This window comes from Sminthopsis crassicaudata, chromosome 1 (genome assembly GCF_048593235.1).
Source record: "Sminthopsis crassicaudata isolate SCR6 chromosome 1, ASM4859323v1, whole genome shotgun sequence".
Taxonomy (NCBI): Eukaryota; Metazoa; Chordata; class Mammalia; order Dasyuromorphia; family Dasyuridae; genus Sminthopsis; species Sminthopsis crassicaudata.
The window spans coordinates 532,968,095-532,994,853 of NC_133617.1; the positions used below are offsets into that span (position 1 = coordinate 532,968,095).

A 26,759-nucleotide genomic window follows, 5' to 3' on the forward strand; every position below is an offset into this window, starting at 1 on the left:
TGTGTAAAACTGTGTATTTGCAATAATTGTGAAAAAAAGAGGGGAATATTAGCAAGTACCTCAATGTAGGTGGATCAATAATTATTTGCCAAGTAAACCACAATGTGCCAAACACTGTGCTGATTGCATAAATTGCAAAGAAAGGCAAAAAGATAGTCCTACCTTCAAGGAAGTCATCATCTAAGAAGGTAAAAACATGTAAATAACTCAAGTAGAAATAATCAACAGAGATGGGCACAATCTTCCTGTAAAAGGTAGAATTTTAACTGAACGTGAAGGCTGACAGTATTAAAGCTACAGTAATCAAGAAAGATGAGGATTGAGAAAAGGCCATTAGATCTGGCAATTAAAGAGATCATTAGGAACTTTATAGAATAATTTTCACTGAATGATGAAGACAAAAACCAGACCAGTGAGAGTTCAGAAGAAAATAAGAAGAAACAAAATGGAGATACCTATGGAGATGATCTTCTCAAGTATTATGATGCAAGATGTAATTCCAACTAAATTTCTAGGTATTAATTGACATATGATTTCTTGATAAAGCATATTTTTTTGGCAAATATGATTCTTAAATTATTTTTATACAACTTGTCTTCAAGGTCATATATAAGATATATATACACACACATATATGTATACATATAGATAAGTATGTATATGTATAATTCTTGTGCTTATAATTTGTTACTTCCTCATTCTCACCGCCAAATGTTCTTCCATTCTGTATTTTGTATTTCAAGTTCAAATGAACAGCTAGTTAATATAGTGTCTCAGGATTTGCAAAGAACTATATATATTATTTGATTCTCATGCAACCCTATAAAGGTAGTATTATTATTATTATTATCCACTTTTTATAGGTGAGGAAAATGAGGCTAATAAAAGTTAAGTGATCAAACAATGAATGTCTAAGATGGTATTTGAATTCATTTCTTCCTCACTCCATCCCACTCACACCTAACTGCCCCCACAACCTCTCTTTCAGAATATCTATTTTGGAGATATGGAGAAGTCACTGAATTTTAAGGTAGAGTTCTTACTAATTTTCTTGATAATACTATATAAATCATTTTAACTTTAGGACTATTCTGGAGTATATTACTTGTTCTTTTGGAACTTGTCTTTTGGAAGTCCACAATAGTCTCTTTTTTCTTTGAGGAATTTGAGTTCATTTTTCTTCATAGTATAATACTTGTTCATTGTGTTTGTGCCTTTCTTTCTATGCATTTCTCTTTTCATTTAGCTATTTATAAAACAATTTTAAATTCAGGTGTTCTCTCTTGGAACACTGATTATTCTTCTCATATTCTCTGGTCTTATTCTAGTTTTCTTCTTTCTGTTGCTGCATAGCTACCCCTGAGGCTGTGCAATCTGGCACAGGCCCCTAACCAGTTTAAGTTCCAGTGGTTACTGAACTGGCCCCAGATGGACTTCTAGTTCCATTTTCCTCATACTTAGAAAATTTGCTTTCTAGCCTATTGTGCCCCATATTCTTGCTAGCTTCTTCCCCATTTAGTCTTTTTTTCCTTTGAGTGGCTGTGAATTATCAGTGTGTGCTATCACAAGAAAAAAGAGGAGGGATTTAGCAAGTGTCAATATGATGTAAGTACAGATAAGCACCCCCCCTTCCTCTAGAAAGACCTCAAAGCCAAATTTGAGAGATGACTAGTGATGATTATGCTCAGGATGGGTTAGGATTTAGGGACCAAAGGGACCTTTTAAGTATTTAAGGTCTTTGAAGTCATTTCATGAGTCTTTGTTAGTAGTCTTTTCTTTCCTTATCCCATTCATTCAACTTTGTTTACTCAGTATCTGCAGCATAATTCCTTTTTCTTGGTTTGCAGGTTGACGAAGTTTGCAGGAAACAGCTGCTCCAAGATTTTACTAATGACATATTCAAAAACAAAGTTTTCAAATGCAAAAACTAAAACTATTAATAAATGGAAAAGTTCAAAATTAATTATAATCAGATGTTAAAGATAAAATACAAGGAATCATCTCAGAATTAAAAAAAAAAAAAAAAAAAAAAAAAAAAGCCCAAAGATCAAAAAAACATAGATCTAGATTTGGAAGGGACTTCTAAAACCACCCTTTTTACAGATCACGAAGTTGAAGCCCAGGAAGATTTATTGGACTTGCCTAAAATAGGCAACTAAATAACAGTGGATAGAATGCTAGGCCGGGAGCCAGGAAGTTGAGTTCAAATTTGGCCTGAGATTAGCTGTATGAACCTAAGTAAGCAACCTATCTACCCTCAACTATAAAATAGAGATATTTAAGAGTACCTTTCTTTCAGGACTATTCTGAGGATCAAGTGAGAAGTAAAACAATATGTATCATATTGCATGTTACTTATCTTCCTCATCCCCCAAGATTACATAAAAAAGAGGTGAGAGATTGAAATATGGAAAAAATTTAGGCTAAAGGAAGTATGTGAAGATAAATCATTAATTATTGTTGATATAGTAAGTTGATCCAAATTATGGAAACCAGATCAGAATCATTTTTTAAAAAATTATTTATTTTTAATTATAATTATATGTAATATATAATTATATTATATATATAATAAAATTAATTATAAATTATTTATGTCCTTTGACCCACAGATCTACTATTATGTTCACAGCATCACTATTTGCAATAGCAAATAACTAGAAGTATATTATGCACACAAGTTTGTGTTAAAGTTTCTCACACTATTCTCATAGAAAAAATGGAGAAAGACAGATTAGATAATTCATAACTGTTTATATGTCCAAACTCAAAGAGTAGTTATTAATGATTTAACATTAACATGGAATGAGATCTTTAGCAGAACACTCCAGGAGTCTGTTCTTGGCTCTGCACTATTTAACATTTTTATCAATAATTTGGACAAAAGCATAAACAATATGATCATGAAATTTGTAAGATGACACCAAACTGGGATGGATAGCTATCACCCTGGATGACAAAATCAGCAAGGATCTTGACAGTTTAAAACATTAAACTGAAATGAAATTCAATAGAGTTAATAGTAAATAAAGTCTTGTCCTTGGGTAAACAAAACAGAACAAAAACTTCACAAATATATGACAGGGAAGGCATGTTCAGGCAGTAGTTGTTCTGACAAAAATATGGAGATTTTAATATACTGCAACTCAATACTAGTCAGCAGTGTACTTTGATGTGGTAGTGAAAAAAGAATCTAAAATAATCTTGCACAACATTAAATGAGAACCTTTCATCTTGCCTTTTAAAAACATGAATACAAATATGTCTTTTCAAGATTCTTTTTTCCACAATGATAAACATGCGCACTTCTTTCAACCAATATTCATATGATATGGTTTCATCTAACATGTTATTTACTTACATTGGGGATAAACTCTGTTAATGTTTGTTTTGCCATTTCCAGTGTAAAGGGTAGTCTTCCTTCTCGGAGAAAATGGAAAGAGTTAAGAATAGAGTAGTTCTGCTTTCTCTCCATTGTCAATTATTTTCATTCCATCTATCTCAAAATAAGGTCCTATCTTTCCTATGATTTTCCCATTTCTTCCAATAAAACTAAAAAATCCAGCTTAAAAAAACCTTTTTGTTGACATAGTTTTCTCTCATCATACTTAGTTCATCTTACTCACTAGCATTTCTAACACTAGACTTTTACATTTTACATATATTTAGTGGCCTTGATTCCATCTTTTACACATTTCTTTTTAAAATCAAAGATCATTTAATCTATCAGTGTCCATGCTAAGTCTTTAAGATTAAGTTATGGATGAAACGCCAACAGCAAAGAGTGTCTATACTAGACCTCTAATCTCTTGCCACCACAAAATTAGGAAATAGAATGTTTAGATATTTCCTATATATATATATATGTAATTTTGATCAATAAAGAAAAGTCTATTAAAGTAGGTTGTTCGGTAAATACAAGAAGACTTGTTTATTTCATTGTTGATGAAAAGGTAGATGGGCTTTAGTCCATCTTTGGTCTATATAACCTCTCTTGTTCACTTGCTTAATGTACCATTCCTTCTACTTTTTTTTTTCCTACTTACCTACCCCAAACTCAAAAAAAAAAAAAAAATAATCAGGCACTAAAGACATAAATAACTGGAGAATTAAAATGGACACGGAAAATATTAACTTTTAACTACTAAGCATAATATTTGCTATAGAAATCTGATATCTTTTCCTATACTTGGGACCTATAGTATTTATGATTCTTCCTTATAAGGTATGTATCAATTTTATTTAATATTATTATTTATTTAGGATTACAAAATATTCATATCTGTTTATTATCAGAAGTTACTCAAAATGGATGATTAATTTTATTTTCTTCTTTTGTTTTAGCCACAGCAACTTATGAAATTATCTATTAAATCATGGAAAGAGTTGTAAAATGTTTTAATGGAAGAAGTATACAAATAAATGAAATCAATGATTCAGGAAGAGTCAATAGGAAATATGAAACATTTGTAATATGGATTAATTATGTGGAGAAAGAACTGTAAGTTAAATTTCCTCAGTTCGTTTTTATTATTTACAAAAAAATTAAGTATTTGGAAAGGAAAAGTATTGGATATTCTCACTGAACAATATAGCCTTTTCAGAAGTTGATTATTTTGCTGTTGAACTGTATTAGCAACATGTGATTGTAATATGATTTGAATTAGGTCTAGCAAGCGGAATTCAGAGTAGAGCACCCTTTATGAAGTAGAATAGAAAGTGTTATTTTTTTTTCTAAAATGTGATAACTATTAACAACTACAAAGTGATTCTTTTACTAAATATCTTTTCTTCCATAAGCAATAACCTGCAGGGACCATCTGCATTTATTGTAAAAAAAAATAAAAATAATAAAGTATTTCCTAAGAATTTCTCATCCTCTCAAACAATAAATGTTTATAGTAATATCCAATTTCTCTACCTCTCAGTTCTTTTTCAGGCATTCTCTCTTCTCTATCTTGACTCCTTAGTGAATTAATATTCTACACTATCTTTTACACTCAAATTCCATTTTACCTTGTAGTATCACCAGTCATGCCTTGCCCAACCTTAGTCTTGCATTATTCCTAGTATCCATCTCTTCTGTTCCTTTCCATGTGCTGATAAACAGAACTGGAAGCAATCATGAAACTGTAATGACTGAGTCCACTACAAGTTAATTCTACATTATCTCAATTGGGCCCAAAATGAAACTAGTTAATTCTTTTGTACCTTCCCAATCAATTTACTATCTTTATCACTATAACAACTATTTTAAATCTTTTCATCTCTCCTCAATCTTCCTAAGGCAATCTGTGTCTTGGCTAAAGACTTTTGTTCATATTTCATCGAAGAAGTCGAGGCTCTTCAAATATGAGTTCCTTCTTTTTACATGATATTCCACAGTACATTCAAATTGGATACTTGACCTGACTATTAAGGAATATAACATAAAAAATTAGAAGAGAAGCTTAATCTACATATTTCACAGCTTTGGATAGGGGATGAGTTCTTAACCAAACAAATGAAAGAAGCAATTAGAGAAGATATTTTTAAAAAGGTTTTTTGGTTACTTGAAACTGAAAATTTTTGCACAAATAAAATTAATAGATCTACTATAAGAAGGGATAGGATCAATGGATAGGAGGAATTCTTTGTCACAAATATCTCATCAATTTATTTTTTCAATGTGCTGATTACATTTTATAGAATTTCTTTTCTTAATTTTTTTTTTAAATAGGTCATTCTCTGGGAGTAATGTTATCTTCACTCCTCCTGGGAGGAAATGTCAAAATAAATAAAGAACATTGAGGAAATATAAGAGCAAAAGATATCCACAAAAATTTATTTTATATCTTCAAGAAATGTGAGCTATAAAATGAAGGACTAGATGGGGAAAAAAGAGGGGGGGAAACTGAAATTACAGATTTCAGAAGGAAACCCCTCAAAAGACCTTGAACATATACAGATAAAGCAACAAAGAAAACAGTAACAATAAGGAAATAAGGCTTCCAGTAGTCTCTTCAATAGATGGATTCAGGATCTATTAAATAATACTAAAGAAAAAAGGGGAAAATGATTTAATTCATGGTTCAAAAGAAAAATGACAATTATGATAACAGAATTTATATCCTGCACAGCAAAAAATAAGGGGAAAGATAGAAAAAACTGGAATTTGCAATGGCAAATCTCATCAAAGAAACAAAAGGGAAAACAACAGATTGGAAATGCAAAAACACACAAGTGAAGGGAGGAACAATTATATAACCAGAGAAAGCAGGGGAGGAAAGGAACTAAAAAGAAAAATAACAAAGGAAATGGATAATGAATAAAAGAGATCAAGGGTGAAAAGATAAAAGCTAGTGGCAACAGGTTATAATTTTAAAAAGATTTAAGTTAAAGTAACTGAAAGAACATTAAAAACAGAAGAAGGGGGGAGGAGGATATGACTTGAAAAAAGCCAATATTAAAGAACAATGAAGAAAAATATTTACCTAATGCATAATTTCAAATGAGAATGGATGAAACAATTGAATAAAATAAAAAAGTTACAGCCTGGAATCCAAAAAAGCAGGGCTTGCAATTATGCAATCTGAGAAGCCAAAATAAACTTTCAAAGAAAAAGGAACCATAGACAATCAACCAATATCTTAATAAGTTTATATACCCCAAATATTTGCCTTAGCATCCAAATTCAGAAAGGAAATTCCCAACAGAAAGAAATGCCCAACACATTCCTAGACCTAAATCTAGGATTACTTTTCATCTTATTGCTACCTGGACTATCAGTATATTTCATTTTATGATCAGGATAAGCATCTAACTCAAAATACGCTCTAATCAGAGCCAAACAAGCCATTGCACAAACAACTAGAAGACATAGATATCAACAGAAGAATTACTAGAGACTGCTGTATCATTCTCTCAGTTTTGGACAAGCCTAACAGAAAGATAAACAAAAAAAGCAATTGGGGAACTGAACAAATTACTGGAAAAACTAGAGCTAAATGACTTATGGGATCTTCTAAATGGAAGAGCAACAGAATATACATATTTCTCAGAATATACGTATGCTATTACATAGAACTTTTAAAAAATACTGAATATGTACTAAATAATAAGAAATATTTTAAACAAATATAAAAAGGTAGAAATTATCCTTTAAATACCATAATGTAAAAAAGGATGCCAACCAAAATTTATAGATTTACGTATAGATCTAACAATGAAATCCTAAATAATGAGTGGTTCAGGGAACAAAGAACTTAAGTAGCGCAGGGGATAGGCTAGAGTCAAGAAGACCTAAATTTAAATCCAACCTCAGAAACTTCCTGGCTAGGCAACTTTGTGTGGAATTAAAGCTAAAACATCACTGGGCTACTATCCCATACCTATCATATTGGTTTATATGACAGAAAAGTAAAATGATAAATGTTGGAGGGAATGTGTGAAAAAACGAGACAAGTAATACACTATGTGAACTGATTCAAACATTCTGGAGCCAATCTGGATCTGTTTCACTAGGTTATCAGACCATGTAAAGTGTTCAAACAATATCACTACTCAAACTATTTCCCAAAGAGATTTTTTTTAAAAAGGGGAAAAAAAAGCAGCTTTTTGTGGTGGAAATTGAGGAGATGTCCATTAACTGGGGAATGGCTAAATAAGTTGTGATAATTGATTGACAAAATACTATGGTGCTATAAGAAATTATGAATGGGATGCTCTCAGACAAACCTGGAAAGACTTACATGAACTGATACAAAGTGAAATGAACAAAACCAGAAGAACACTGTATCCATTAAGTGCAATCCTGTACAATGAACAGCTGTGAATAACTTAGCTATTCTCAGCAATACAACGATTTAAGACGGTTTCAAAGGACCTGATGATGAAAAGCTCTATCTTCTCCAGTTTGAAGCATACTTTTCTATATTTTTCTTGCAGGTTTTTCTGTTTGTTTTTTGGTCTGTGTTCTTTCACAACATAACAAGTAATAAAATATGTATGGCATGACTGTATATGTAAAACCAATATAAACTTATGTGCTTTTTTAGGAGAAGGGAGAAGGGTGAGGAAGAGAATTTGAAACTCAAAACTTTTAAAAAGCAAATGCTTAAAGTTGTTTGTATATGTAACTGGGAAAAATGAAACACTAAATTTAACAAAAAATTTTAAAAAGAAAAAAATTAATTATCAACTAATTATTTTATTTTTTAGATGTTCATTTCTGTCATTATTTAATCAATGGTTAATCTGGGGGTAGTGGTGAAAAATGCCTAATTTGTGGCAGAAAACCACAAAGACCTTCACAAATAACATGCCAAAAAACTGAGAAATAAATTAAATTGTATTCTACTGCACTATTTTTCTCTATCATTTGTATACATATTTTCATTCTCCATCTTCTAGAATTACAAAAAGAAATATTACTTAAAAAAGGCAATTGAAAATAATTTTTAAAAGTTTCTTAAGGGCTCAGAACTTTTAATCCACAAAATATTAAGAATGATGAAAATTTAATGTTAACACAAGTGTATTAATGTTATTGCCTACTCTAAGTTATAAAAATGATCTGTCCTATCACCACTTTGAAAAAATGTAACCTTAGGAATAAGTAAAACCTTGAGATGAAACCATATAAACTCTTCCAAAGTCCAATGGTTCAATATCATATTTTTAAAAATTAGTAACCCTACCCCCTGACAATTCTGCCAACTACTATCATATTTTCACTGAAATTAGCATTAGATTTTGTAGAATTACTAAAATTTGTCTGAATCTATAGTCAGATCATTCTTGGGAAAATATGAAAATGCTTTCATTGAACACATAAATGAAATTAATAGAAAGTATAGTAAACTATCCCACTTCATGCCTATTTGTGATACAGTGTTATCAGTTATTTGCTTGAAGTGCAATACAATAACTGGGTGAAATCAAGATGGCTGAGTAATGAAAAAAGCAGCCCCGCTCCTCTAACACAAGTTAGTCAAAAAAACAAGATAATGTATTGAATTAAAACCTGATCAGGAAATCCATAGTTATTTTTCCAGCCCAAATCAGCACAGAGAGCAAGATAGAAAGGTTCAATATTACATAACTCTAAAACTACCCAAACAGTTTGGAAAAAAATAATAGGAAAAAATAGGAAGGGTAGGAATACTAACAAATTTCTTCTATAATATAAATATGTTATTGACTCTTAAACTAAGAGAGTCAGAATAACTAAAAGAAACTTTAGAGTAATATTCCCAATGAATATTGCTACAAATATTTTAAATAAAATTATAAAAAGGAGACTTAAGCAATGTCACAAAAATTATACACTATGATTTACATTTATATCAGGAAGGGAGGAACAGTTCGATATTAGCAAAATTATAAACATAATCATCCATATCAATAAAAAGAACAATGAAAATCATGATTCTGTCCTGATTTTGAAAAGATACAACATTCATTCCTATTAAACAAATAAAACACTAGAAAGAAATAGAAAATAAATGGAATTGGCCTTAATATGATAAGCAGTATATATTTAAAATTAAGAGTGAAATATTAATTGTAATGGAGAGACAATGCCTATTACAGAGTTTCTTCTAATAAGATAAAGGCAAAGTAAGTTTTATTCAAGATAAAGCCAGAAATATTAGTTATAGGAATAAGACCAAAAAAATTGAGGAAAGAAACAGGCAAAGAGGAAAAATTATGATTGCTTTTTTGTAGAAGATATGGTGGTTTACTTACAGAACTCTAGAGAAAACAAATTAAAAAGTTATTGAAATGATTAAATTCAGCAAAGTTGTGCACATAAAATAAACCCCCCCCCCAAAATAACCAATATTTCTGTAAATTACTAATAAATCCAGAGGGAAGATATAGAAAGAAAAATTATATTTAAAATAACTACAGATAATATGAAATACTTAAAAGTCTGCTCGCTGAGTCACAAATAAAAAAAATGAAGGAGCAAAATTATAAAATACTCTTATACAAAGACATATATTAATAACTAGAGAAATATTAATTGTTCATGGGTAGATTAAGCCAATATGATAAATTAATTTATCTAACACTATGCCATTCAAAATGTTAGAATTATTGAAGAGAACTAGAAAAAACAATAAATTTAATCAAAAGAAATAAATGGGTTCCTGCATTAGACATAAAGGTTGATATCAAAAAAGAATCCAGATCAAAATATCAAGAGCATTAAAAAAAAGTGGGAAGAAACACTAGATCTCAAACTCTACCACAACATTTAAAATGCAAATGAATCTAGTTCCCTAGTATTAAATGAACCCAAATTCCTTAGGTACTAAGGTAAGGTTTCTGCTTGGATAACTATATCAATCTTGCAGAAATTAGATTTAGAGCAACACATCAAATCATAAAAGCTGCAAATAAAAACATGAACTAGATATTAAAGATCACATCATAACAAGAAAATTGGAGGGATGTTCAGAAGCATGTACAGGGGAAGATTTCTGGACCAAACAAAAGAGAAAGTAAGTAACTTAAAATAAAACAATGACTATTAAGATCAGGGAGCTATTTGCACAGAGATGATAATGAAACTCAAGGAAGAACATGAGATTTCTGAGAGAAGAACCGCCAGAGATCAAAAGCATGATACTGATGCTAATACTGGAAAGGAGAAAGAGGAAACTACAAATTGTTAGATACAGAACCAAAAGGAACCAATATTCCAAAAACCCAGAGAGGAAAATAAACATCCAGGAAGAGATAGTGGCTAACAATGTCAAAAGCTGCAGAGAGGTCAAGAAGAATAAAGATTAAGAAAGGGCCATTTGATTGGCAATTAAGAATCATGGATAATTGCTACTTGTGCATTATGTGGATTTCTTTTTAAATTAAATTTATCATTGTAGGAGAGATTTCTGTAGGAGGACGAAGAGCAGCATATTAACAGTATTTTTTTAAAAAGCAATACAAAAGGGAAATATGTACAAGCATTTATTATATATCTAACATTGCCAGGCAGTGTGTACTAAGAGCTTTACAAATATTCTTTATTTGATTCTCACAACTATGTTGGGAGGTAGGTTATTATTATTCCCATTTTATAGTTGTGGGAACTGAAACAGATTAAATGACTTGCCTAGACTTATATAGCAATTAAGTGTCTGGGGTTGAGTTTGAATTCAAATATTTTCAACTCCAGGTGCATCACTTTATCTACTGAGTCCTCTACCTGATTCTAACATAGAATAAAATGGACAGAACCATGTAAATAATTTGTACAGCGACTACAGTGTTATAGAAAAAAAAAATAACTAAGAACTCTGATAATATGACCAGCTGCAATTCCAGAGGACCAGTGATAAAGAATGCAACTCATCTCTTGCCAGAGAGGTGATACAAGACAAAAAATGAGAAATCCATTTTCAGACTAATGTGTGCAAATGTGTGGATCTGTTGTATTTACCTATCTAGGTTTATTTTTCAAAGATTAAATGATTTGTGTGATTATTTTTTAATTTGGGGAAGGATTTAGATGGAATGAAGGGGAAAATGATAGCAAGGCAGAAAGAAAGAAAGAAAGAAAGAAAGAAAGAAAGAAAGGAAGGAAGGAAGGAAGGAAGGAAGGAAGGAAGGAAGGAAGGAAGGAAGGAAGGAAGGAAGGAAGGAAGGAAGGAAGGAAGGAAGGAAGGAAGGAAGGAAGGAAGGAAGGAAGGAAGGAAGGAAGGAAGGAAGGAAGGAAGGAAGGAAGGAAGGAAGGAAGGAAGGAAGGAAGGAAGGAAGGAAGGAAGAAAAAGAGGGTCAAAATAAAGCATTAATAAAACATTTATTTAAAAATTAAAAGAAAAAAAATCCCTGCTCTACAGAGAATAACTATTCTACTTCATAGTTGTTTTGATTACATAAGAGAAATATTTACATTTAAATCTTAAAAGAAATAGTTTAGCATTTCTTAAATTATTTTCAATCCTCTTTACTATTCTCTTCCTAAAATAAATTCCTAACATCTCCCCAATATTGCTTAGCAGCAAAACTATTTTGTGATCATTTAACTTTAAAAAGACATGACTAAAAATGATTAAGACATCCACAATTAGAATATTTTCATTATAGCAATGGTTCTTTAAAAAGTCCAGGGAGCTAAAAGGAAGTAGTGTTAAGGGCTAGTTCTCTCTACCTTCACCATTAGACAACTATTGAGAGACCCCCTAAGTCCATTTTCCACAGGATCCCACAAAACTGTTCTACAATTTCAGAGATCTCTTGGTTTTAGAATTTGAGTCTCCTACAAAGTGAGCCCGTACTACCCTGTTAAATCCCAAACATGTTAATATTGCTTTATACTTACAGGCTGAGGTTGCTCTGCAATACAGCAATTGAAACACAACCAGAACTCACTCATGTTTATGATCCAAAGTGCAAATAAAGTATCAATGAAGTTTTCAAATCACAGCTCCAGACACTCCACAAAGAACTATTCTCAGCCCAATAAACGTACAATTTGTCCTGAAAAGATGATTGGCTTTTTTTCTTTCCTAGAACTCAGGCTTCTCATGCAGGCAATTGTATAAAGAAAGTTAAGATGTGTTTTCTGTTTCAGCTTCTTTTTCCAAAGAATCTTATTTCTGGACCACCAGGAAAATATAAAAGAATTGTCTTGTTCACCAGGGATACCACTATTATCCTAAAAAAAAAGAGAAAAAAGTTAAGTGAAACTTAAGTTCAAAAAATATATTAAATAGATCTCAAAACATTAAGCAGTGAACAAACATATGAAAAAATTGCCCAAATCATTAATATTAAGATGAATGAAAATAAAAACAAGTCAGAGATTTCAATTCATACCCAGCAAATTGGCCACTTTTGTTGCTAAATGAGCTCATTTCAATACCACTGACAATTCTGATTACATAGTTAATTAGATGGGAGGCAGGGGAAGGGAGGACTTCTAACTACATGAATGCATGTCCATGTTTCTAGTTCTCCAGCTATGTGGGAGTGATTTCCCTAGAATCTTCCATATGAGTGAAAACATCTACCATCTTAGTATACACTAAAACCTCATTAAATTTAAAATAATGGGATGGGAAAAAGGAGAGAGTCAATGGCAAATTAGAGGCAGCAACTTAAGTGAAATCTTTCCAGAAAACTTTAAAATAATACATTAAATAGAACTCTAGAGCATCTCATCAAACAAAGATCAAGGTGAAACATTTTTCCAGTACTAGTGAATTTAAGAAAATGCTAGGAGAATTGCAACACCAGGGTTGGGACTACTCTGGAGTACATGTGATCACAACACTGGGCATTGGAGCATTGAAGCGTCTGCAATAGAAGCAGAAACAGAAACTCTCAGCCAGCAGCAAGGTGATTGGCAAATGGGCCACAGAGTACAAGGGATCCTGGACTAATAATAGGTATTATTGCAAAACCTGAACATAAAGTAGTTCTGAATTGCATCTCCAGAGTAGAGAAGAGGACTTGTGGTTTTTCAGAAGGGAAAAGAGTTCCCAGTCACAATTACTGGACAAAGAAAAGCATTAGCGCTTCTGGCTGCAGGGAAACGGGGGCTTTTCTCCTGGGTAACTACCAGAAAACAGACCAGGAGATCAGTAAAAACACCTCTTCTTATTATTACTTTGGAGGCACTGAAAATTTGCAGATCTCTAGACCTACCTCTGAAAAATGGAAGCTAAAGATACTCTGAAACATCAAAAAAATAATAAAACAAAGTCTTAAGAAAGAAAATGTGAATAACTCATTAGAAAAACAATTGATCTAGAAAACAGATCAAAGAGAGATAATTTGAGAATTTGTTGACTAACTTTAAAAAAAAGATCTAAATATCATACTTCAAGAAATTATAATAACTTAGATCAAAAGGGTAAAATAGAAACTGAAAGAATCTATAAAGCACTTCCTAAAAGATCTCAAAATAAAATTTCCCCAGAATATTATAGCCAAATTGAGAGGCTCCCAGGCAAAAAAAGAAGCAAGAAGGCAGAAAGAAACCATTCAAATATCTTAGGCCATGGATCATAGGATCACACAATATTACTTAGTATGATTTAGTGAAACTTATTTCTTGTCATCCCTAACCAAAATCACTTGAAGGCTCATTTTTCTGTTGTTTGTTGGTTTGGTAATGTTTCTATAAACTAAATAACTTCAAAAGGAGAGGGTTTTTTTTTTGTTTTGTTTTTTTAAATAAGTACTATTTTTAACAGGGGAAAAAAATGGCTTCTTAAGAAAGTGAATAATGTAATTTCCTGGGGATACTGCATTATTCAATAACAAAATCTAGATTGCTGGCTACATACTCAATTATTTTGAAGAAATTCAATTAGAACATTAAATTCCATAGCTCTTCTTTTCCACTGTGAAGGTTGTAGTGACTTTTGTTATTGTGGTTCAGTCTGTGACCTCATTTGAGATTTTCTTGAAAAAGTTAATAGAGGGGAAACATCATTTCCTTCTTCAGCTCATTTCACAGATGAGGAAACTGAGGCAAATAGGGTCACACATTTAGTAAATATCTAAACACACATTTGATTTCAGGTCTTCCTGTCTCCAGGCTGGTGCTCTCTCCATTGAACTACCTAGCTGCCTATTACAATGAGTGAGTATTCAAAAACACATTATATTTGCATTTCTGGGTTGAAATAAATAAAGGAAAATGTTGGTTGCTTATTTAAAAGATAGAAGGAAGAGGTACACGGGTGAAGAGTATTACTTTCTCTTCAATTACTTTTCAGGTTTATAGTAAAGCTTTTAAATAAAATTTAAATGAAGATCTATATACGCTCAATTTGTCTATCATGGAAATTCCTTTTTAAAAAAAAATCTCCCATTTTCTTGCACTTCCAATTGCTAAGTTTGGTAATAAATTGATCATGCTCAGGAACTTTGTTGCCTCAGTTTATCTGTATTGTATATTTCAATTGTAATCATAAGAGAAATGGAGCTAGGGCAGCTAGATGGCAGAGTGGCCCTTAAGTCAGGGGGACCTGAGTTCAATCTGACCTCAGACACAATTCTTTCTAGCTGTGTGACCCTGGGCAAGTCACTTAATCCCAGTTGCCTCAGCAAAAAAAGAGAGAGAGAGAGAGAGAGAGAGAGAGAGAGAGAGAGAGAGAGAGAGAGAGAGAGAGAGAGAAAGAGAGAAATGGAACTAACAAGGTAAGAGAGGTCTAGGAGAGTTTTTCCTTTTTCTTATCTTCCTTAAATATTTTCAGAATAGTTATCAAAGTTAACTCCATGTGAAAATCTAGATGGAATACTTAAAATAGTGACTCTTCCTTGATGAAGTTCTTTTTAATATGGTTGAACAAAGTCATTACAAAATACATAACACAAATGTAGAAAATAAAAGTTCTATTTGCTCATTTTGCTTTACTAGTTGTAGATTTTTTTGTTTTAATGTTAATGACATGTACACATCACTAATATCACTGAAGGGATATACTGATGTGAGAGAATATCCTATTCCTCAACCAACTAAATTAGTTTTGCTCTGAATTTTTAAACTGACAGTCATATCATTCATTGAAAGATTTGACTATCCTTCTTTTTCATTATGAACTCAACACAGTTAACAATTATACAAAAACAAAATTATACAAAATTATACAAAAACAGGAAGATTAAGAACTCTAATCATGGCAGGCGATAGGCCTCAAATAGTGACTGATACAGGCTAGGTCTGGAGCACCAGTGGCAGTGGGGTGCCAGTTCAGAGTGCCACAGAGGAAGTTTTTCCTAGTACTTTCTCTGGTTATTTTCTGTGCCTGGAATGTGTTCATTCTTCATGTCCACCTAATGATTTTCCTGATTTTTATCATTCCCAACTAAAATCACATTTGCTATAGGAAGACTCTTCTAACCTTCTTGTATTTCCCCTTTCAAAGCATGTTTGTTCATTTTTGTTTGTTGCCTTCCTCATTAGAGTGCACACTCATTGAGGGCAGGGACTGTCTACAGGAGAAAAAAGAAAAAAGTATTTTTTTTAGATTTCTAATCTTCAAGGATCACAGAGAAAGTTTGAAAAGACAGACAGAGGGCTTGAGGGGTGGTTTTGTTCCTGTTTTGAGGATTTTAGGGAAAGAGGGCAGATAATGGGAAAGTTCGGAGGAAAGGAAGAGGATACAGAGGGAACTGATTTTGTCACACAATAATAAAAACGAGGTTTTTATTCATATAGAAGCATTGACCATATAAACATACATACACACACACAGAGAAAGAGCATAGTATTAAAACACTTTAAATTCACAAGAAGTGGAGACAGTGGAGATTTAAGGGGAAAAAAAAAGATAGATAAAAGAATTCTAGGCTATAAGCAAAACCATTTCCATTGTCAAAATTGCAAGAATAAAAGTAAAATAAAGATTTAAAAAAATCTGGGATCAGAGGTGGAACAAGAGGTAAATAAGAGAGGCAATGGAACAGAAACAAATAGCTTCATTTATAGACCACAAGTATTAGAAGAGTCCTGTTATAACTACTTTTCCTCTACAAATAGGAGTGTGGTAACAAAGAGGGAAAATAAGTACAAGAAACTAGTGGAGATAATATAAAAGTTAATAATTATGACCAAAACTACAAATGGGATGAAGTCACAATGGGATCTACTATCTTCAGATTTCAAAGGTAGACACCAGTCTCATTCTGATTTGGATTTTTTAGGAGCAGAAAAATTGCTCCTTATATGAAGTTTAGAGAGAGGCAATATCCCTATGGATCCAAATATTTTGGATTTCAAAATCAACATGATATAGAGCAATTTGGTATGAATATGAATGAAAGACTGCCCATGACTTTGCAGAAAAACATCCTTTTAGCAGCCAGAAGGGGGAGTTTCAGCATTTCTGACTGCTACCTATATGATTTTGTCACTGGCTTACTGTTATGACTCCTTAGCTAAAATATATCATGATCTCAAAACAGCAAGAAGTTTATGTATAATAAGACCTTGGATTATCTGTATGAAAAGAAACCCAGTAGTTAAAGAAAAATAAACAAAAAGGAAGATGTTTCTGATAGCAATAGGAAGAAAAACCCAAGCCCAAAGTGCACACTGCATAATCAGGCAGTCTAGAGTGAGAGGAAAAAATCCGGCAGATATCTTTAAGAAACTCCTATTTCCTACTGGGAAGAAGGAAGAAAGTCCAACAACAGCCAAAGTAGTAGGAAAGGGGAAGAAAATAAGCGTTTGTATAGCATCTACCATTTGCCATTCACTGTGCCAAAGACCTTTACAAACATTAATCTCATTTGATCCTTACAATTAAAGAAGAGAGTCCAATAATTTGCCCAGCGTCCCACAGCTAGTGTCTGAGATCTTCCTGACTCCAGGCCCAGGGGCTTTTGTATCCACTGTGCCATCAGCTATTTGTAAATTCTCTGACCAGCCTCCTGAGTGAGTATGGAAGGACATATCACAGTGGTAGGAATGAACCAAAAATGAAAACCGAAGAAGATAAGTTGAATGACTGAAACAATCCCATCTGTATGCTCCAGCACTAAGAGTTCTTGGCCCTTGGAAAGCAAAACTTGGAAAACTACAAAATAATATCTGAACAACTGGCATATGGAGAGAGGGGGAAGAGAGAGAAGGAAGAGAGAAAAAGTAAGTAATTGCAGGGAGAAGCTTCATTGTTCTGATCACTCCGAAAGAAAAAATGTATGAAACACTCCTAGGAAGCTGGCAGCAATAATAAAAGAAAATAGAGCACAAGCAGGAAGAACAGACTTGGGATCAAACAGATCTCAGATTGTGGAATGACAAACACCTAGCAACAGACAAACTGGGAGGGTGTGTGTGTGTGTGTGTGTGTGTGTGTGTGTGTGTGTGTGTGTGTGTATGTGTGTACTGTGAGGAGTTATGTTTATGTGACAAAAGAATTAAGAATGGAGACAAGAACCAAAAGGTGTAATCTTATTCTGTCTTTTAATTTTGTTACTCTTCTTAATGCTAGAACTTTTTAAAAAATAATTTTTTAAACACTGTGATGAGTACTGAAAAAAAGAACAACTTCCTCACAGATCTCACAGAACTGACATAACTTGAAATGAAAAATTAAAAAGTAGAATCTGTTCTGTTTTGGGTGAAATACAAAAACTAGGAGTTATCAATAATGATTTGACAAAACTATAGTAAATATAGACACAATAAAAACCAGGAACTGTGAAGTTCCTAAACTTTGTCCTGAGATAGCACAATGTTTTGCTCTGAATCTCCAAGATTAAATTAGTGTTAAATTTAGGAGGTGCTGTTTAGTTGGTCAGTAATCCAACAGACTCAGTGCTGAAAAAAGGAGAGCCAATCATCTCACTCCAAATCACAGGAACTACAACTATCCCTTCAAGGATGAATAAATCAAAGAAAACAGGGATGAATAATTTTTAAATCATCTATCCAGAGAACACCCCAAAGAAGGGACAAGTAACTATAACAAATGCAAGCTGAGATTCCAAGGAAAAAAATTAATTTTTCACAAAGACTGTGAATAACCAGAAGAAATAAAGCGAGAAATAAATATTAACCATAAGTTCTGGAGGAAAAAATTGGAAGGAGAATAAATGGCTTAGCTGAGAAAGTAGAAAACCTTACCCAAATGTGAGAAATGATTCATGTGGACCTTTATTCCAATCAAATTCCAAATTCCAAAAGAGATAATAAATATTAGCAACTATTAATGATATACTCATTTAGTAACTACAAGAATTTAGTCAATCATCTAACAATAGTATAAGAATAAACATGTACTAATATATATTTTACATAAATCAGAGAGGGAAAATTAGGTATAACAGATTCTTGTAAGTAGGACTTTAGAATACACCTCAAACATTAATTCAATGTTCACCACTTGTTTACCAGATTTCATGAAGCTCACTTGTGTAACCACAAGAATGCTGACAAAGATATCTCTCTCATGTTTTGCTCAAAACCTGTCCAAACTTAGTATGGGGTGGGATGCCTTACTGTGATATACAAAGTCCTCCAAATTATTTTTGTAACTATGGACCATAGATGACCATCCTATGACTACTTAGATAGTAGGGATGACCGCTGTATTCCCCATCTTGTGATTACCCATGCTGATGCATCATTTCTGGCTCTTCTGAAGAGCAGAAATCAGAGTCTATCAACCAATAATATTTTTGTAATTTTTTTGTAAATTACAATATTCCCAAACTACAAAAGAAAGTATTGATGCCTGGTGTACTTTCATGTTTATATATTTTTCTATGGAATCCTGATTATGAAACATAGCAAGTTCCATCTCTTTCTTCCTCATTTCTATATTAGTACATAACTTTTACCCCTCCCTTCTCTTCTCTAAAACCTCAGAATTGTGGGCCACAAAATTCTAATCTGCAACGAAAGTTACTGAGATGGAACTCTGAGCATGATCAAGGAAGACATAATCAATTGGGACAAGATCTTCCTCATAGTCAAAGACCCCAATGCTAGGTTGGGGGTTACATAAATCTTGGAGAGGTTTCTGGGAGGTCAAACTGAAATTAAGCTATAGATTTTTAAAACTGGATGTTTCATGGAAAAGAGAACTTTCAAACATTTCTAATGAATAAATTAGGTTTGAAATACAAACCAAAGAGTCAAAAGAAACCAAGAAATTTATATTTATTTGAACAATTGGAAGGAATTATGATGAAGTACTACTAAGATTTTAATTGGGGAATAAAAATAAGTATTCCTTCAGAACTTTATGTTTTTAAAGTATAATGAGGGAAATAAATAAGAAAAACAGAAGTCTTCTGGAGTGAGTTTTTTTAGTGTGTGAAGATAATTATTACATACTCACTCCATCTAATCAGACTTACTCAATTCATTGTTATTTCATGGATATCCATCATTGTATTGGTGAAGTAAGAAGAATGAAATAGTTTAAATTAGTCATATTAATCAATGCTATTAGGATAAGAGTTATGATTGATTAATCCACCATATAATGATATTTAAATTTATTGCATTTGATTTATCAGATAGAGTCATACTACATCTTTTATAAAGAATTGTCAATGTACTACCCACTCCTTCCCCTGAACTCTAAGTATAGTTCTTGAAATAAGGTTCTTTTGCCTTTCTACTCCTGTGAATCAACACTGCTCACTTCCTAGTGACCTTTGCCTCAAAGCCACAACTTCCTTGGTCCCTAAGAAATAGCTAGCTAAACACTTGTGTTTGAGGGGCTGTGGAAAACCCCTGCTGAGAAAGCCTGTCGTAGACAGTCTGTAGTTAATAACCTGTAGCTGATGACCTATGAAATGAATATGATTGAAGGACATTGCCCAAGGCCAATCATGGGAGCTCCTGTGCTTCTGAAGAATAGCAAATTATAGGAGTTTCTGTTTCTGAAAGAACCTCCAAAGGATTGGGGTACTCCCTTTAAGATCTATAAAGCCCCCTAGCCTCTAAACATCAGGGTCCTTGGCCATGAGAGAGATCTTGTCCCAAACGATTATGAACAACTAGTTCTTTTTGATCATGCTCAAGAGCTCCAGCTCAGTAACTTTGTTGCAAATTGGAATTGTGTGGCTCACAATTCTGAGGTTTTAAAGAGGGGAAGAGAAGGGAAGGTAAAAAATTATATACTAATATAGAAATGAGGAAGGAGATGGAAGGAACTTGCTATGTTCCCTAATAAAATTCATAATAAATAGAAAAATATACAAATATGAAGGTGCACCAGCATCAGCTGAAACTCATTTGTATCTGAAGTGGACAAAAGGGAATAAATAAAAAATATTTTAAATGGGAACTGGAGGTTTTCTGAGAGAGAGGATTTATTTAAGAGGGATATTTTGAAAAGAATGAACATAAAAAATAATCAAACCTCAGCTCCAGTATATATGGGTTGGGTGGGGTGGGGGAATAAAAAGAGAGGGAGCAAAAAGAAATTAGAATCTAAGGAGTTGGCTTAGATAGTCTGTTAGACAATTAAAGAATGGCTATACTCATTGTGGGTTAAGAATGTAAAGGAATGTTATTTCACTTTAAGAAATAACAATATTATTTCAAAGAGATTTAGGTAATATGAACTAATATAGAACAAAGTTAAGTAGAACCAGGAGAACAATCAATACAAAGATAACAATTTATATAGAAAAAAGCTTTGAAATACTTATTCTGATCAATGTATGGCCAATCATGTCAGAAAGTGAGCAATATAAGGAAAAAAGGAAGAAAGACTGAAATGATCAAAGATTTCATGAAGAAGAAAACAAGAACCATGAATATCAGCAAATAAATCAACAGGGAAAATATAAAAGCAGAAGGAAATATGACTTCCAGATTTAGTAGAAGAGTTCAGACATCTTAAATAAATACTGCAAAGTAAAGGAAAGTAATCCAGTACTTGATAAGACAGAGGACCCTATGGAATAGAAGCACAACATGCTGATCTTGAGTGGTTGAAAAGAAAAATGGGTATTATCTGAGTAGTATTTATGGCTTACATAGGAAAAAAAAAATGATGAGCAGAGTAGAAAAACTAGGATCTTCAATAGCAAACTTCACCAAAGGGGGAGGAGGAGAAAGATTAGAAATGCAAATATACTGAAGTAAAGGACAATGCAGAAGAAGAGTAATATTATAATATGCTTACTCTATAAGCTAAAAATATTGATTTTGAAGTCAGAAAGTATAGAGACAAACTAAGAATCATAATCTCCTGGAAGAACATGCCAGGAAAAAAGCAATATCATAGAAATCATAGAAGAGAACTGTCCAAAACAGAAAATGAAATTCCAATTGAAAAAAAAGTCAGATTGTTTCTGAGGGAGTTAAAAAAAATTTTGCAAAATCTAAGATACATAGTGGTTAAATTTAATAATCCAATTCAGAAACAATTGTTTGTGGAAGCACTTGGGATAAAGATTTTAAAACACCCCCCAAAAAAGAAATTCAAATAACACAAGACTATTCTGTACCTACTAGAAAATGTAGAAGGAATGTTACAAAGAGCACTGGAGCTCAGGATGTAGTCCTAGGTGACCTACTTTGCAAAATTGAGCTTAATCATAAAAAGAAAAAAGATGGATAATAATAATAATAATAATAATAATAATAATAATAATAATAATAAAGAAATGTTTAAAACAGCCTTAGAAAGACTTCTAGACAAAGAAATAACAAAAATGTAGGAGAGGCATATGAATGCAGTAGTCAAAAACATAAATGGATAGAAAGCAGAGCCTTCTTTTCAAATGCACATAAATAAAGACGATGGTAAATTTTTTTATTATTAAAAAATGGGGTAGTGGTATGAAAAAAGGAATAAAAGAGGACTGTGCGATGTGTCTGAGCCAAATCAAAGGAGAAGGTGACCCCTGTTGTATTTCAGAAAAAATCTACAAGGAAATAAGAAGACTGTGGTGAGGGAGGGGAAAAGAGAAGGCTTAGGAAGAGGATTTGTGGGGAAGATGTTCAATTGATGGGAATGCTTTTATGGATGAAGAAAGATGTTCCATAAAGCAATCTTGTGCTGGATGTAGCCTGAGAGATTTGATTCTTGAAAAGACTTCTTCCTGCGTTTGGGGGAATAATAGGTGGGAGGGTATACTTAGGAATCACAGAATTAACTCTCACGGGTAAATAGGAGGACATAGATCCAGGGAAAGGATTTTGAAGGAAATGGGGAAAGATAAAAAGAGGGGTAGGAGAAAACAGTGTGTTGGGTAATTAGGGAAATAATGGGGGATGGAGTGTGATGGGGAGGGAAGAAACCTGAACTTCATCACGGCCTCTCATCACTGGTATAAATTTGACATTAAATAAAAAAGAGAAATTTTAAACATTCTTAGAAGGAAAACAGACTAAGAAATTATCTGCTTTTCATACATCCCAGGAAAGAAATATACAAATGAAACACCCCAAAAAGACAACAAAATAACAACAAAAGATCATTAAAAGATTTTTTTAATAATTTAAATAAGAGAATAGGCATCTATATTTCTGTGCCAAATACTGTGCTATTTACAATAAAAAATGCTTTACAATTATTACCCTGTTTGATCCACACCACAACTCTGGGAAGTAGATGCCATTATTGTGTCCGTTTTACAATGGAGGAAACTTAGGTTAAGTGACTTATAAGTGTCATCTGTTGGGTTTGTACTCTAATATCGATGTCAGGCCCAGGAATCCATGCACTGGGCCAAACACCGCTACCTGAAAGAGTACAAATAGGCTTTACACATCATCGACTAAATCTCTCAATACCCCCCTGCAGGGGAAAAATAATTTTTTGAGAGTCTGAATTATAGAATGGGAAGAAGTAAAAAAGTGGGGAGGAAAAGAAGAAGATAGAGGGGAAAATATAACATGACCTAAATAAGTCAAAGGCTAACTAACAATGGAGGGGAAATAATTCCTAAAGTCTCTCAGGAAGAAGTCTGTCCTAGGGGAGAACAGCCAGGGAGGAAAAGGAAAGGGTAGGAAGAAGGGGAAAAAGAAAGAGAAAGATTTTGTTTCTGCAGGGAGAGGAGATATTACTGATAAATGTTCCTACAGGAGATGAGTGACAAGGATATAGAGGCCTTATAATGGGTATTATTTATTTGCAAGGATTTGGTGCTTCAAGAATGGGCACCCAGAAGTAAAAAGAGTGGGAGGGAAGAGATCCAAGGAAGAAATTTTGAGGAAAATATGGTGTGAAGAGGGGGAGGGACTAAAGAGGACAAAATGCAGAATTAAGGATACATATAGGAAGATTTATTCCATGGGGCAATTCCTGTCACTCACTCACAGGAATTTCTAAGAAAAATACACAACAAAGAAAAAAACAGGGAGGAGAAATTGGGGACAAGACCTACAAGACAATAACAATGTGTTTAGATGAAAGAACACCAAAAAGATATCTCAAAAAATTGGATCTAGTTGATTCGCATAAGAACGCTATCAAACTTTCAAAGAACAGTCAGTACCCATGCTATACAAATTACTTAAAAATTTGAGAAAGTATCCTACTGGAATTCTTTTATGAAACAAATGTAGTCTTATTATCTAAACCAAGGAAATAACCATAAAAGATATATATATATATATATATATATATATATATAGACCAATATCATTACTATATAATAATTCAAATATTTTAAATATAATCCAGTCAAACCACCCTAAGTAATGTATCCATGAAATCACAAATTAGGAAAAAGCAGAATTCATACCAAGGGTGCAAAAATGGTTAGGAAAATACCCAATATTAGAAAAATATCCAAAACTGCATAATTCTTTCAAAAATGCAAGAAACAGTCTTTGATAAAGTACAACCTACATTGATGGTAAAAACTTAATAAAGTATGAGCACAGAGAGAACTTATTTAATGCCAAAAAAGGTATCTATAACCAAAAGCAAAGTATCATATGCAGTGAGAATACAGTAGAAACTTTTCCAATAAATACAGAAACATAGCAAATAACTTCATTCCCCTTATTTTTTAATATAGTCCTGGAAATTCTAGTAATACCATCAAAATAGCAGAATGAAAATAAAGTCATAAAGATAAGATAAAGTCATAAAGGGTAAAACTATTCCCATATGCTAATGATATGACATACTAGGAAAATCATATAGAATCAGCAATGATATTATTAAAATGAGTAATAGCTTTAGCAAAGATTCAAGTTTCAGTAAACCCTCAAAAATCAACTGCATTTCTATATGACAATCAAATTTAATAAGTAACAATAGAAAGAGAAATCCCATACAAAAAGAATTGCAAAATGCAACAATCAACCAAAGGAAACAAAAAAATTTGCAAAAGTTCAATTGCAAAGTGAAATAAGAAGCTGGAAGAATATTCAGTATTCACAGCTGACCCATGTTAATATAAAGAAAATTTAAGATATTACCAAAATTAGTTTATTTTTAGTGTTCCAATCAAATTAACAAGGACATAAGTTATACAACTTCTTAAAATCATAACAAAATTCATTTGGAAAAAACAACTTAGACAATCAAGAGAAATGATGGGAATGAAGGAAGAATAGTATTTCCAGTTGTCAAACAATATTGTGGACAGCAGTTATCAAAAAGCATCTGGTTTTGGTTTAAAAAAGAGAAAGAGAGAAGTATATCAATAAAAAAGACTAAACAAAAGAGAATGGGAAATACTGAAACTCAATAAATCAGTATTCTATAAATTGAAAAACATAAGGTACTCATTTTAATAAAAATTACTGAGAATACTGAAGAGCAGTCTAGCAGAAATAAAGCTTAGACCAACACCTTATACCATATTAAATAATACATTCTATATGTTACTTTAATATTAAAAAAAATTTAGAAGAAAAAGCAGATCACATGCTTCTCATAGCTCTGATAAGAAATGGATGCTTAAATAAGGAATAAAGACAAGATTATAAAATTATAAAAGATGAAATAAATAAATAACTTGAATTATATAAAAAATAAAAATCTTCCACAAAGACAAAACTAACATAGCTAGGATGAGAAGGAAAGTAATAAGATGAGAAAAAAAAATCTTTATATTGGGGCAGCTAGGTGGCACATTGGTTCGAGCAACAGTCCTGAAGTCAGAAGGACCTGAGTTCAAATTTGACCTCAGACACTTAACACTTCTTAGCAGTGTGACCTTGGGCAAGTCATGTAATCCCAATTGCCTCAGCCAAAAAAAAAAAAAAAAAAAAAAAAAAAAAATCTTTATATCAAATTTCTCTGATATATATGTTGATTGTTTTATGTGTGCATATGTATACAAAAAAATTATGCACCAAGACTGAAAGCTATTCTCCAATAGATAAGTGGCTAAAGGATACAGAAAAACACTCTCAAAAGAATTGAAGAATATTAACAATCACAGGAAAGAATGCTCCAAATCACTAATAATAATAATAAGCAAACCAAAAATCACAACTCTTGAGGTTTCACTACATACCCAGCATATCAGCAAAGATACAATAGTAAATGCTAAAGAAGTTGTTGAAAGAGAAACATTTTTTTAAGAATTGGAAATCAGTTCTGGAAAGGAATTTGGAATTACTTAAATAAAATGTCTACAATGTCTAACTTCTGATCCAGAAAATCTCTTTATAGATTTAGATCCCAGGGACCATTAATAAGAAAAAAATCCTTATATATACCAAAATATTTATAGCACTTTTATGTGATAGCAATCACTCAATCAATATATATTTATGAAGTCAGTAGTTGGAACATACTAGGCATAGAGGATGTTTAGAGAAAATGTCCAGGGGCTGAGAATGTCTTATTCATGAAATAGCCAAGAGGCCAGTGTCATTGGATCAAAGAGTAAGTATCAGGAATTAAGATGTAAGAAGACAGGAAAGGCAGGTGGGACTAAGTTATAAAAGGCTCTGAATGCCAAACTCAGCATTTTGGAGTTGCTCAAGTCAATAAGAAATAATGCATTACATGATCATATCTGGGTTTTAGGAAAATGATTTAAGCGGCTAAATGGAAAATGAATGAGAATGGGGAGAAATTTGAGGCAGGAAGACCCACTAGGAGGATATATCAATATTCAAACCATAAGGTGATAAGGATTTGCACTAGGAGTGAGAGCTGAATCAGAAAAGAGAAGAGATGTTGCAAAGGTGAAATTGACAGGTCTTGACAACAGTTTGGATATGAGGAGGAGAGCTAATAAGGAATACAGAATGTTTTAGAAACAAAGTATTTGCCCATTGATTGGGAAATAGATAAATAAATTTTGGTACATGAATAAAATGGAATTTTAAAGTGATGTTAAAAAAATGAATAGAAAGACAAGAATTC

General features: G+C 32.4%; 1 protein-coding gene across 4 annotated transcripts in view; it reads right to left on the reverse strand.

The window, feature by feature from the left end:
• Positions 1-26,759, reverse strand: part of CDC42SE2 (CDC42 small effector 2) — a 105,155-nt gene that overhangs the window by 24,568 nt on the left and 53,828 nt on the right. For 2 of the 4 annotated variants that reach the window (XM_074281866.1, XM_074281867.1), the window contains one exon: positions 12,314-12,649. In XM_074281866.1, coding sequence (XP_074137967.1) covers positions 12,314-12,367 — 54 coding nt within the window. In that variant the 5' untranslated portion in view covers positions 12,368-12,649. The remainder of the gene's footprint in view (positions 1-12,313; positions 12,650-26,759) is intronic. The other 2 variants (XM_074281865.1, XM_074281864.1) reach the window with 1 other exon arrangement.